The sequence below is a fragment of the Myiozetetes cayanensis genome, unplaced genomic scaffold (genome assembly GCF_022539395.1).
Source record: "Myiozetetes cayanensis isolate MyiCay16 unplaced genomic scaffold, myiCay2020 scf14, whole genome shotgun sequence".
NCBI classification, from domain to species: domain Eukaryota; kingdom Metazoa; phylum Chordata; class Aves; order Passeriformes; family Tyrannidae; genus Myiozetetes; species Myiozetetes cayanensis.
The window spans coordinates 3,655,170-3,669,365 of record NW_026087048.1 but is presented as its reverse complement, the minus strand read 5'-3'; the positions used below and the strand labels follow the sequence as shown (position 1 = coordinate 3,669,365).

Here is a 14,196-nt window from a genome sequence, read left to right as displayed (position 1 = left end):
GCCTCTGGGATTTTGGATGCTCCTAAACCTCTGCCCTAGCTGCAGGATGTGGGCTGGAGAGCTGGGATACACTCAGGGTTGGCAGTCACCTGTACATCCCCAGTGCTGGGAGAGCCAGCATCCCCAGCCTGCTCGACTTGGATTAAAAACATCCTGGGAACGAGGACTTCCCAGGAGAGCCCTTGAAATGAGGCTGTTCTCCACACACAGGGGTGTTTTGGGGTTGGCAGGGGGGGAGGAGCCCCTTGAGAACTCAAACGTGGGAATGGAGGGAGCAGGATCCTAATTCAGTGCAGCATTGCTGTCCCCTCCCGCTGGGGTTTGGGACATGAACGCCCTCCCGTGGCACCTGTCACACCAGCTCCGCCAGTGCCTGTGGCTGCTGGGCAGAGCGGAGCAACGAGGTTTACCCCCGATGGGACTTTTTTTGTGGGGAGGAACACGTGGGGAGGGGGATCTCTAGGAGGCTGACCACCCTGCAGAGTATCCCACATCCCTCACCATCCCCAGGAGCTCTGGGAGCCGCAGAACCAGCCAAACCTTGTTCCCTTTGGAGTTTTTTTCAGCTGGAAGATGAATTCCCCAGGGTGGAGTGGGCTGGGAGCTTTCACACTGACTTTGATATTTCCAGCCCCCACCTGCGGATTCTTTGCTGTCTCGTTCATCCAAGGCAGCGACCCTTCCCTTTCCCTGCCCACCACTTCTCATCCTGCCTGGGCTGCCAGAATCCCTCAAAGGCACCAAACCCACTGCCCCGCAGGGACTAAACCAGCCGGGGGATGCAGAGAAGAGGCAGAGACAGGACAGGCAATTGTCCGTCCTTCACTCAGTCGGGATTTCACCGTCGGCTCCTCCTCTGTTGCTTTTTTTTTTTGCCTTTCTTTTAGTTCCCCTTTTCCTACTGATTCCAACCGGCTGAAGGGCCCCCTCTCCTGGTGCAAGGCAGGGAGATGGCCATCGATGCCTCGCCTGCCGTGACCATATTCAATCCTTCCCTTTCAGCCAGGGAATCGCATCCTCAAACCAAGACCTGTCCCAGGAAAAATTCCTAATGGGGTATTGAAGCAGCTGTGCCCAGAGGATCCCCCTCTGTATCTCCTGCATGGACCAGCCTGAGCCGCATCACCGTATCATCCATCATCCTTCCAACCATCCCTGGGAATGCTGACAGTCTTGGGGCTTCAGGGGGAGAAAAAAACACCTATGGCAACTCTGAGTATCCATTGGTGTGCATTTGTTGGAGGATTTCCCTCTTCCTGATGGACTGGGAAAACCTGGTACCCACCAAGCTGGGTTCCTGCCTGATCTTTTCACCCAAGAGCTGAGACCCACCAGCCTTGTGCTGCTCCCCAGCCCCAGGGAGGGGGACTCCTGGCTCCACTGGTGCTGTGATGAGGATATTTCTGGAATTCTAGTTAACTGTCACACAAAACATCCTGTGGTCGTGCAGGGGAGTGTGGGAGTGTGTGCAAGGTCGGGTGGGCGCACTGATGCGTGCATGGATGGGTTTGGGCTTGCAAACACAAATGCATTTCTGGCGCACGGGCCGGTTTCAGTTCCTCCCAGCACAGCTCTGCTGAAGGCTGGGCAAGGATGAGCCCCTTCCACACCTCCCTGACACCAAACGAACCCACCAGACCCTGGGGGAAACTTGGGGCTGTGAAGGGATGCCTGAGTCCAGCAGCAGGTTCCTGGCTCTTTCCTGCACACTGTTGAAGCAAGGACGTGCTTCCTAAAAATGAGCTGAGCTTTGCAACCCACTCGTGCCCTTGGCTGCTGGGATCTCCCTGGTTCTGTACCCTTACTTTCTCTGTCCCCTGCAGTCCCTTTTTCCCCTTCAGATCCATCTCCATCACTCTTCCCAGTTCCCTCATTCCCTTTGGTGACATCTGCATCACGTCTTCCCAGTCCTCTCATCCCAGGGAGATCATCCTTCCCTCCCAGCCATCCAGGATCAGGGCTCCAAGCTTATTTTTTGAGTCCTCCCTCAGGAGATACATCCGTGGGGGTGTCACTCTCAGTGGCCACAGTCTCTTCCCATGCCATCGCATCCTGGTTGGGATGCTGAAGGACAGGGAGAAGCGAGGGCCAGACAAAAGCTGGCAGTAGGCCGGTACCCAGACTTCCTGCTTTGCTGTGTGTGATGGTGCCGGTGCTGCTGCTGGGGCAGGAAGTGACAAACAGCTCAGTGTCACCCCAGCGTTCCAGTGGGGAACACACCCGTGGGGCTGCACCCTTCCCACGGCAGGGAAGAGCCAGGGATGAGCCAATGCCTGACCACCCCAAGGCAGCAGCGTGGTGGATAAGGAAAAGCGATGGGACACCCAGAGGTTCTTTCCCCCCTCCCATTCTTCTCTCTGTCAGGTTCCCTTGCTGGAGCAGACCAAGGGATGTTTGCAGGCTGCAGTGCAGGGGATGCCATCTCTCCAACAGTCCTTGGAGACCCTGGGATGTGGTAGTGAGGAGTGGGAGATGATGGGGGACAATACAGCCCTGCTTTCTGCCACCTTGCTGCAGCCAGACCCCCACTCTCACCCCCATCATCATCATCATCATCATCATCATCATCATCATCATTTTTATTACTGTTGGTTGTTGTTGATATTATAGAACCATGAAACCAGAGAACCTGTTGGGTTGAAAGGGACCTTAAAGAACATCAAATAACTCTATTAATTCCATTAATTCTATTCTGTATTATCACGTCACATCATGTTGTTATATGACATTATGTTATGCTTTATGATATTTTTATGTGATGCCATGTAATATATTATTAGTTATTTGAGCAATTTATCATTATTTATTGCTTTATTATTGCTATTATTATTATTATTATCTTCTTGAGAACACAGTAAGAGAGTGGGTTGGGTTTCTTTTATTATATTAAAACTTATTATATTCCTAATATTATTGCATTATCTTGTAGAACCATAGAATAATAGATTGGTTTGGGTATTATATTATTCATACTATAGTATAGTATAATATAGTTATTATATTACAGTCAAATGTTTTATATTATTGTCACTTGACCATTTTATCGTTATTTATTGTTGGGTTTTAATGATTTTCACTATTTTATTGGCATTTTACATCATTTTGGTACTATTTTGTGCCCACATGAGCACACACTGAGCAGGCACCCCCGGCCCGGGCAGGGACCGAGGGGCCGGTCCCGGTGTCAGTGCGGGTGCGGTGCCGGTGTCACTCCCGGTGCTGGTGTGGGCCCCGCCACCGGACCCCGTGTGGGCTCCGCTGGCAGTCCCGCTGCCGGTGCCGCTCCCGCTCCCCGAGTCGTTGGCGCTCCCGGTGTGAATTCCGGGGCTGCTCCCGGTGCCGGTGGCGCTCCCGCTCCTGTTGCGCGTCCCGGTGCCGCTCCCGGTGCCGTCGCTGGTCCCGGTGCGGGTGCCGTTCCTGATGCCCGTGTGGGTCCCGCTGCCGGTCCCGGTGCCTGTAGGGGTACCGGTGCTGGTACCAGTGGCAGTGCCGCTGCCGGTGCAGGTCCTGTCGCCGGTGGCGGTGCGGATGGTGGTGGCACTCCCGGTGGCACTGCCGGTGTTACTCCCTCCCTCCCGGTGTCACTCTCTCCCTCTCAGTGGCATTGCCGGTGTCACTCCCTGTGTCACTCCCCCCCTCCCGGTGGCACTGCCGGTGTCACTCCCTGTGTCACTCCCCCCCTCCCGGTGGCAGTGCCGCCGACCGCCGGCAGGTGGCGCGCGCGCGCCGCCCGGTGCCCCCGCCCCGCTGCCGGCGCGGTGCGCCCCGCGCATGCGCGGTGCGGCTCGGGGCGCTCCGGTTCCGGGCGCCGCTCCTCCCTCCCTCCCTCCTCCCTCTGTCCGTCCGTCCGTCCGTCCGTCCGCCCCTCCGGCCCCGCCGCCCCGGAACCCCGCCCGCCCCGCAACCCTCCGCACCCGCGGCCCCCGCACCGCGCTGGGCCCCGCCGCGCTCCGGCGGCGGCGGCGGCGGCTCCGGCTTCCCCGCCCCTTCCGCCCCCTCCGCGCCCCCCCGCCGGCCCAGCCGAGCCCGGAGGCCCCGGTGGCGCCGCATGGAGCAGCCGGCGGCGGGCTGAGCCCCTGCCCGGAGGGAGGTGAGTGATGGGCGCACCGGGCCGGGGCAGCGGGGCGCGGACAATGGGGCGGGGGGGGCGCGGTCCGGCCCCGCCTGACCCCCGGTGACCCCGCGCGGCCGCTCCCGCCCCGCCGCGCTCCCCGGGGACGCCTCGCCCCGCTCCCTGTCCTGCGGGGAGAGACAGGCAAAGCAGAGACACAGAGACACCCCCGCAGCATCCCTTCCCACGGCGGGGGTGCCAGCGCGCCCCGAACGCGGCCGGGGGTACCAACTCCTCCTCCCTCTCCATCCCCATCCCATACAAAGGCCCTTGGGAGCGGGGGATTCGGGATGGGAGCAGCGACACGGGTGTCTCTGAAGGGGGGGCTGCCAGCCGCGTTCATTGTTGGTTTGATTTCTTTTAAAATTTGGGGATTTTTTTTTTTAATTTATTTTTTTTTTTGGACAGTGAGGCGGCGGCGGGTTATTTATAGCCACGGCTGTTGCTCGTTGGTTCAGCGAGCGAGAAAGGGGCTGTGCCGTTGGGGAAAAAAAAAAAAAGTCCCAAAGAAACCAAAATTCGAGGGGGAAAGTCCAAAAAAAAACCACCCCAAAAATTAAAGGTGTGAGGGCTGGGGAGCGGGAGGGGGATGGCAGCCTTCCTCCCGGGACAGGGGTTTATTCCCAATGGACCCACGCAAGAGCACGACCCCATCCTGGCAAGGAGAGAAGTGGCCAGAGAGGTTCATGGAGGGATGCAGAAGGTTTTGGGAGCATCCCTATCCCCTCTCATGGAGCATCAGTGGGATGGGAGTGATGAAACCCTCGCAAACCCCGGGAGTTTTGGGGTGCACTTTACCCTGCGACTGCTGCCTCCCCCCCACCTTTTCAGTTTCGGGTGACTGCCAAAAAAAAAAAACCTTCCATGCTCCTCTCCACGCCTTGTGCACGTCCTCAGGGATGCCCTGACACACTCCAGGACCTGGGAAGAGGATACTGGGGTGATTTGTGTAGGCGGAAAATCGCCCTGTTGAAGTTTTTGTAGGATAGAGGAGCACCAGGAAAACCTCTCTGCAATGGGAAGGCCAGGAGCAGCTTCTCTCCGGGCCTCCACCTGCCTCTGACTGTCCTCCAGGTCTGACCAGCAGCATCTTCTCTTTCTCTTCTAAAAGAATTTTAAAATCCCCGAAAAAGAAGGAAGACACCCTCCCCTTCTTCGCAGTGGGGCACCCAGTTGGGGCTGGTTTGGGGTAGCAGCTCTGAAACCCTCTTGAGCTCACGGGTGAGATGAAGGAGGAACGTTTTTCTTTCGATTAGAGTAATCGTGGGTGTTCATTGTAATAACAGGTGATAAGATCTTTCAGAGGCAGGGAGGATGTTGTCTGGTTTTGGGTTGGTTTTGGGGGGGGTAGTTAAGTTTAAAGAACTTCACTGGGAGATGTTTTGGTCTGGAGGAGATGGATGAGCAGAAGGGGGTAGATGCAGATGGTACCCTCGCAGATGTTTCCATAGGAAATGAAGGTTTCCTACCATTGACAACTAAACTTTATTTAAAATAGAGTCATCTTCGTGCTGGACAGGTGCTCCCTGTTCCCCCAGTCGGGTTTGAAACGGAAATACGGCTTCTTTCCCCCACCCTGTCCTATGGTGATGGTGCTCCTCAGGTGGGATTCACTCTGGGAGTCCCAGATTCCTCCCCCAACCTGCCGGTGGGTCGGCTCAGCACAATTTTGGCTGGTGGTTAACGACAGGAAAGGTTTCCCTGGCTCGTTTCCCTGGTGCCCTTTGGATTATCAGCATGGCAAAGGTATTCGTTGTACCTGCCCTTCCTACCTTTTCTGGCTCCTGGCTGCTGAGCCAGGCTTCCCGGAAGGAAATCCAGGGACAGGACTGTGAGGAAGGCGGTGGGGATGAACCTCAGGGTGCAGCGTTGGGATGAGGTCCATCACTGGGATTCCTGGACCGACTGGCTCAGAGGATGCTCAGGGGGAGAAAGAAGGGTCATGAATTTTGGCAGAGACTGGGTTCACCTGAGCACATCCCAAGCCCCAGTTCGGGAATGGGGAGCTTCCAGACAGAACAAACCCGTGCCTGGCGCGGCTGAAGGTAGCCAAACCCAGCACCTGCCTCTACCAAATCGGTCGAGCTGCTCTCTGGCTAATTTTTCTTAATTATTATTAATTTCTTTCGTGTGCTGCTGCACATCCTCCTTTAGGAAAGAACGTGCAATGCCCGTGTCTTCCTGGAAGGCAGAGATTACTGCTTTTAAGCCCCGGATCCACTCTGTCAGCATCACCGCATCCTTCTCCCGGCCCAGCATCCCACAGGGATGCAGGGCGGGCGGAAGCAGCCACGGGCACGAGGTCGGGGCCGGCGTGGGTGACGTGCACAGCAGGAACCGCTGGCTGTCACATGAGGCCACCACAGGCCTTCGGGGGGCCGGGTGGCAGCTGCCCCGGAGCTGGGGGCTCTCAGGGGGCATGTGGCTTCCTTCTCCTCCTGGGAAAGTCTCGGCTTTGAGGCAGAATTTAGGTAACAATGGGAAACAAACAAAATGAGGCTCGGGAGGAGGAAGGTCCGTGCCGGGGTGATGGGCGCTGGGGCTCTGGAAAGGGCAGCTCTTGGTGTTGTAACCCCTTCCCCCTTTAAAACTGAAAAGCAAATTTATTGTGTGTGTTTATAACAATGCCACAGCTCGGTGCCGTGAATATCCATGATCTGAGAAGATAAAAAGCTGGAACCGGCTGGAGCATGTTCTTGGTGGGGTTTGCTCGGCCACCTTCCTCTTTAGCAGGGAAAAAAATACTCTTTGCGAGGGCAAGCTATGAATTTTATATCCTCTCTGCTTTTATCAAATACAAAGGCTGGTGACATCCAGCGTGAGCTGAAAGACCAAACAACCAGCCTTGGGATTGGAAAGATCTGGCTCCTGTGCGGGGTGGAAAGTGGTTCTGGGATGGACCCCTGGGCATCCCTTCTAGGGGATGCTCCCTCATATCCTGACCTGGCTCCAGCCAGGGTTTTTCAGCTGGAGTAACACCTCAGGTGAAACCTCCATCCTGCTAACTTTTGGATATTTTGAAATAACGCCTGGACTGTGGGAAGCGCTGACTCAACACTTTGGGCACGAGCTGCTCCTTGAGCAACACCCACTTCTGCTCAGTGTCCCCACTGGACAGCCACTGGATGAGGAACAGGGCTGGTGGCCCCGGCAGTGGGGAATTCCCTTCGTGGGGATGCGGAGGCATCGCATCTTAAAGCAGCTCCTTCCAGACTTCAGCCAAATCCCTCCGTGGACTGAGAGAGTGTGGTGTATTCCCAGTTTTTCTTGTGCTGCATTTCAAACCGGTGGGTTCCCTATGCTGAAATTTTTGGTCCATCCAAATTCTAAACAGAAGTCAGCTTGGAAAGGCAGGGAGCTGGAGCTGGGGCCATTTCAGGGGGCTGCGCTCCCAGCTGGTACTCCCCAGCCCTGCGTCACCCAGCTCTTCCCTCACCTGTATCCTGGCTCCCCAGGCTCACAGGTGCCATCAGGTTGGGTTTGGGTGCCATCTCGAGAGGCTTTTCCTCATCAGCAGCCCCGGAGCTGGCTGGGAAGAAAACCCACCTGACTCTACAGTGATGGGCTCACTGGCAACCCCAGCGCTCAGGCCCCCAAAATCTACCCTTTGGGTGAGAATCCAAGGTTTGATTTCTCCCCTCTGATGCTGAAAATAAAGCGATTTGTGTCATGTGCCCGCCCTGGGGGAAGGTGAAGGAGCTGGTTGGTGGCAGCATGACGCCTTTTCCGGAAGGCTCTGGGCATGGCTGTGGTGGAAACAGGACCATGTTCTCGTCACGCTCTTCCTCCCCACAGTTCTGCCCCTTATCTTCTTCCTCCTCCTGTCTCTCAGCCTTGCCCCTTGTTTCACTTCCTCCTTCTCAAAATACTTTGAGTTGCTGACGGCAGGGCTGGAAGCAGTGACTGCCAATGACCCTGAGTTGATACAATGAATTAATAAATATTCGGGTGGGTTTTGGGGGTTGCTCTGCCTGTGTCCCCCTCTGTGCCCCCGGCCCAGCATGACCCCAGTGCCCTGGCCCAAGAAAGCCTGGTTTGATTCCAGGGCCAGTGACTTCATCCCTTCCCGGGGGTTGGAGCGGTGAGAATAAAGCCAGGCTTGTTCCCCTCCCACACACTCATCCTAGGGCCTCGAGGAGGGAACACAGCACCCCTGCTCAGTGCATCCCCCTGGGATTTAGGAGCTGGCGGGAGCACTTGTGTTCCAGAATCCCAGCGGGTTTTATCCTGCAGGGAGTAGATACGTTTATTTCTTTTAAATCCCAGGCCTTGGAAGCTCTCAGGGCTGGATGTTTCCCCACGTGGGTCTCCGGGGAGAGTGGGGCTCTGGCTGCGTAGCCTGGGAGAGGAGTGGTGTGGGGCTCCTGGAGGTCATCGCTGCTCCCTTCCCTGGGCATCTCCATCCATCCACACTGTACTGTATTTTCACTTGATGCAGATGCTGCACTTAAAAACTCTGCTCTTAAGAAGCTGTATCCTTGCAAATACCTCATAATCTGGGTGAGCAGCTCCACGCTGGTCCTGTCTCTGACTGCAGGGGCTCAACAGACCCGCAGCTCCCACTTTCACCTCTATTTGGGGATATTTTTGAAGTAGCACCTCAGACAGGACCTTTTCTTGGCGGGACAAGAGACGCTCACGTGGCTTGCAAGCATCCTTAGTGGGAGTCTGCTCCCTCTGCATCCTTCCTACGTGTCTGTCCCTGCCATGCCCGGTTCTCAGTCATCCTTTCCCCCCATGCAGGTCTCATGGTACCAAGTGACGTGTCTCCCCTGTGAGATTCGTGCCCCCCAACCTCCTGAGAAGATGTCAGGGATGCAGGTAAGCTCTGGATGAGGATAGGCAGGGATGGAGCAGCCCCCGTGCTCAGAAGGGATGTGGGGAAACTTGGTTTAAGTAAATCCCATTTGGATTTGCATCAGAGAGATGGGAGCTTGTGAGGGGGGTCCCTGAGGGCTGGGGAAGGGCCCAAGGGTGGGTGATGTGCCCATCCAGGGCTCTGATGCCGTTCCCTCTTCCCAACCAGGCTGTTTGGCCGTCCGGTACAGAATGTATCGCCAAGTACAACTTCCACGGTACCGCTGAGCAGGACCTGCCCTTCAGCAAAGGAGACGTCCTTACCATTGTTGCTGTCACCAAGGTAAGGTGTCCCTGCCACCCCCCACGCCAGGATTTCTGTGGGACGCCTTTCCTGGGATCCCCTGGTCCTGGCAGTCCCTCTGGGCAGGAATTGGGCCACACACTTGGTTAATTAATTCACGACCTTGTTAGTTAAGGTTTCTCCGAAATGTAAGCGCCTCCTGGGACGTGGAGGAGGGACGGGAGAGGCAGCAACACCAGGCTTGACTCTGGGGAAGGAAAAGTGGGGCTGTGGGTTTGGGGAGCTCTGGGTTGCCCAGCAGGCTGGGAGGGGGATCACAGTGACCCCCCGTGGGGCCACCAACGTCAGGGTTTTGCTGGTTCCGGCACCGACCCTGATCCCCTGCCCATCCTGTCCTTCCTACAGTTCAGGAAGGGGACACCAGGGTGCTTGGGGAATCCCCAGGGCAGTGCTGACACCCCCGTGGGCTCCTTGGGTGGGATATTGCTGTCTCCAGAGGCCACAGGCTCGTTGTGACATCCTGCTGTCCCCGCAGGATCCCAACTGGTACAAGGCAAAGAACAAGGTGGGCCGGGAGGGCATCATCCCCGCTAACTACGTCCAGAAGCGGGAAGGAGTGAAAGCTGGGATCAAGCTCAGCCTCATGCCGTAAGTATCCAACACGGACTCTTGCCAAGGTGAATTTTGGGGGAGGTGGCCTGGTCTGGAGCGTCCCCGTGCTCAGAGCCATGTCCCAGCAGAGGTGACATTCCTCACAGGGCTTGGCAAGGTTAGAAGGCATAAGAGGCAGGGGGTCAGGCTTCCCGGCAGCATGGATTTGGGATTGGGATTTGCTGCTGCAGAGAGCTCTGAATGCCTTGGGAGCTACCTGCGTGGCTGCAAATGTGATGGATTGTTGGGTTGCGCTTCAGACTGGTTTTTTACCCAGTGTTGGGGTTGTAAAGGCTGCTGGGAGGCAGAAGGAAGGTTAGAACAGGGTCTGTACAGGAGGGGTGGGAGATAGGCAGATGGATTGATGGATGAATGGTTTTGATATTCCTGCTGCATCTCAGAGCTGCCAGTGACTCCCAGTCTGGGGGAGCTGGGAGGAGAAAGCTCCTAGGAGTGTGCAGAGGGCCTGAATCCCAGGTTGGGGACCAGGAGGAGGGGAGCAGGATGCCATGGAAGGAGGTGTGTCATGGGATGGACAGGGACAGCAAGGAGGAGCACGGACAAGCTGTTCCCCATGCAGGCAGGGATGGAAGCTGCTGTACCACATCCCTATCCCTCCCAAATGAAGTCCCACAGGGATCCAACCAGCACATCCCCAGCCCTTAACCTGCCCTGTGTGCTCTGTTGCAGGTGGTTTCATGGAAAGATCACACGGGAGCAGGCAGAGCGGCTGCTGTACCCTCCCGAGACGGGGCTTTTCCTGGTGCGGGAGAGCACCAACTATCCTGGGGACTACACTCTGTGCGTGAGCTGCGAGGGGAAGGTGGAGCACTACCGCATCATCTACTCCTCCAGCAAGCTGAGCATCGATGAGGAGGTCTACTTTGAGAATCTCATGCAGCTGGTGGAGGTGAGGCCTGAGCTGCCACCACTCTGGTCCCCCTCAGCCTGAGGTTGGAAGGGGACATACAGGGACATCAGAGCTTGTGGGGCTGCAAGTCTGGAGCTCAGGATCTGGTGGGACCTTTTCTGCTGACCCCCTGGGGTGGGGATGCTGGGGACAGACCCCTGGGGCAAGGAGGGGGGACAGGGGCAGGATGCTCAGGGGACAGAGGGACCGGGAGGAGGGACCTCCGAGCTCTCAGCAGGCCCATCCGTGGCCTCGTGCTGCCACCTGGTGGGATCTGAGAGCCTGGCATCGCCTTGGTGTCACCCACACACCCACTGTGTCCCCCCCAGCATTACACCACAGACGCAGACGGGCTCTGCACCCGCCTCATCAAACCGAAGGTGATGGAGGGGACGGTGGCAGCGCAGGACGAGTTCTCTCGCAGTGAGTGGCCGTGCCCCCTCCCTGGCTCCTGGCAACCCACCCAGCACCCCCTCACTCCCCCTTTTGCCCCACGCAGGTGGCTGGGCCCTCAACATGAAGGACCTCAAGTTGCTACAGATCATTGGCAAAGGGGAGTTTGGAGGTGAGCCCAGTGTCCCCAGTGCTGCGGTGGCCCTCAGTTGGGGGGGGAGGGGTGGTGGGGGTGCTCTTCTGTAGCCCCCTCAGGGTGACAGTGGGGCCCCAGGAGGCCAGGATGCTTCCCAGTGCCTCCTATGCCCATCTCTCCTGGCCTGCAGACGTGATGCTGGGGGATTACCGGGGGAACAAAGTCGCCGTGAAGTGCATTAAAAACGACGCCACAGCGCAGGCCTTTCTGGCAGAGGCATCTGTCATGACGTGAGTGTCACCATCACTGGGGGAGGACAGCAGGAGGGAGAGGGCACCTCTGCACCTCTGTCCCTGTGAGCAAGGGTGGGTGGTCCCTGATACTGCAGGGACCATGGGAGTACCCCTTCTCCTCAAAACCCTGAGCCCTCCTACGCCATGCAGGCAGCTCCGACACAGCAACCTGGTGCAGCTCCTGGGGGTGATCGTGGAGGAGAAGAGTGGCCTTTACATCGTCACTGAGTACATGGCCAAGGTGAGACCCCCCACCCTGGCCACCTGCCCTCCCATTCGATCCCCTTTGCCCCCCCACCAGGGTCCCAGGGCTTCACCCTGGCAGACCAGCTGGGTCATCCCAGCTTGGGTGGCATCTCTCTGGGACCACCATGGTGATTGGACGTGTTGTTCTCATTGCTGGCTCCAAGGGAGGGTTGGCATCTCCAGATCCTGCCCGAGGGAGAAGTATCATCCACAGGTCCTGCCCCACAGGGGAAGGGATATCATCCCCTGGTTCTGCCCCATGAGGGAGGGGCATCAACCATTGGTCCTGGTCCATGTGGAAGGGACATCATCTCCGGGTCCTGATGAGGTGGGAGGGGGCAACGGGTGGAATGCTGACGCTGATGATGCCATCTCTATCCATCCATTCATCCCTCCATCCAGGGCAGCCTAGTAGACTACCTGCGGTCACGTGGGCGGTCAGTCCTCGGGGCAGACTGCCTGCTGAAGTTCTCCTTGTAAGTACAGGACAAGGCCATGCCCACCACCCTGACCTGCACCCGCCCCATCTTTTGGGGCTGCCCTGCTAACCCGCTTCTCCTCTCCACCCCACCCAGAGATGTCTGTGAAGCCATGGAGTACCTGGAAGCCAACAACTTTGTCCACCGGGACCTAGCGGCGAGGAACGTCCTGGTCTCGGAGGACAACATCGCAAAGGTCAGCGATTTCGGGCTGACCAAGGAAGCCTCCTCCACACAGGACACGGGGAAGCTGCCAGTCAAGTGGACAGCGCCAGAAGCACTTAGAGAAAAGGTGGGTGAGCAGAGGGGGGGACCCGGACTTCATGGATATGGAGGAGGCTGCGGGAAAGGGGCACATTCCAGGCTGCCCCAAATTTTCCATGCAGAGATGGTGCTTGAGTGCCACTTCCCACTGTCTGACCCCACAACCAGCTGCCCTGAGGGTGGGGAAGAACCGTTGCCCCCCATCCCTGCCTGAGCCTGCTGACAGGGCTTCCTTCCCCTCCCTCCAGAAATTCTCCACCAAGTCAGACGTGTGGAGCTTTGGGATCCTCCTCTGGGAAATCTACTCCTTCGGGCGAGTGCCTTATCCGAGAATTGTAAGTGAGGACCACCCCAGTGCCTCGGGGCTGGCTTTTGAGGGCACTGAGCCCCTGTTTGTGGGGACATAACCCTCACCCTCACATCCCAATTCCCGCCCCTGTACCCCCAGCCCCTGAAGGACGTGGTGCCCCGTGTGGAGAAGGGCTATAAGATGGATGCCCCGGACGGTTGTCCGGCCGTCGTCTATGAGGTGATGAAGAAGTGCTGGACCCTGGACCCCGGCCACCGGCCGTCCTTCCACCAGCTCCGCGAACAGCTAGTGCATATCAAAGAGAAGGAGCTCTACCTGTGAGGGGGGGGCTCGCCCACCCCGGCAGCCGGGGGGGGACCATGCTGGGGGTGGGACCGGGGGTGTGGGCAGCCCCCCTGCCCCGCCCTGGCACCAGGAGGGAGCCCCGGGGGTATCCTCTCCGCCCCAGTCCCCCGGTTGCTTCCAAACTTCCAAATCTGTCAGTTTTTATTTTTATTTTCCAGGTTTGGGGTGGGTTGGTTTTGGTTTTTTTTTTTCCTCTCCCAGGCTCTTTTTTTTTTATTTTTGTGGATTTTTTTGTTGTTTTTGTTGTTGTTGTTTTCTTAGTTTTGGGGGGGGCTTTGTTGGTGTTTTTGGGTTTTTTTTATTATTTCAAGCAGGGCCCAGCTGAGCGCTGGGCGTTTTACTAAAGTACGAATCTTATTTTTTAATGTAATTAAAAGAAAAAAAAAAGAAAAAAAAAAAGAGAAGAGAGAGGAAGGTTGACAAAAGGAGAATAATAATAAATAAACCAATGAAATGGACACACGAAAAGGAAACCCCCAGCGACAGACGTGATGGTTGACGGGTTGACGCTGGACTCGCCGCCCGGTCGGGAGAGCGTGGCCGCGTCCCTGCCAGATGCTTTTTTTTTTTTTGGGTTGTTTTGCTTTAAACTCGTTGCAATGTTTGCATGCTGTCTCCAGAGGCCTTTTTTTCCAGTCCTGTCCAGTGCTTTATTCTCATGTAATGCTACCAACTGTGAGATTAAAAACTGTAATTAAAAAAAAAAAACATTCCATACGGACGCGGCACATCCTGCCTCGCTTGCCCCTCTGTCGCCAGCTCTGCTCCCTGGGGTCCTGGGATCCCTTGGCAGGGTAGAAGGTGGGGGTGGACCCCTCCATCTCTGCCCAGGGTCCCCATATAGGTGGGGTGAGTAGCTTGGGCATCACTTGGCTCCATCCTGTCCCATGAGAACTGGTGAGGCTGTGACAGTGATGAAACTGCCAAGTGATGCCAAAGCTCCTCTTTAATCCAGGC

The 14,196-nt window shown here is 56.9% G+C and overlaps 1 protein-coding gene across 1 annotated transcript; it reads left to right on the top strand.

The window, feature by feature from the left end:
- The first annotated feature begins 3,953 nt into the window (after positions 1–3,953).
- CSK (C-terminal Src kinase) lies at positions 3,954–13,967 on the top strand. Its single transcript, XM_050309693.1, has 13 exons — positions 3,954–4,090; positions 8,855–8,932; positions 9,138–9,251; positions 9,748–9,860; positions 10,554–10,773; positions 11,103–11,196; positions 11,273–11,338; positions 11,493–11,592; positions 11,746–11,836; positions 12,244–12,317; positions 12,417–12,612; positions 12,833–12,919; positions 13,033–13,967. The coding sequence occupies exons 2-13, from the start codon at positions 8,918–8,920 to the stop codon at positions 13,213–13,215; spliced, it is 1,353 nt and encodes a 450-aa protein (XP_050165650.1). The 5' UTR covers positions 3,954–4,090; positions 8,855–8,917; the 3' UTR covers positions 13,216–13,967.
- Positions 13,968–14,196: the final 229 nt, after the last annotated feature.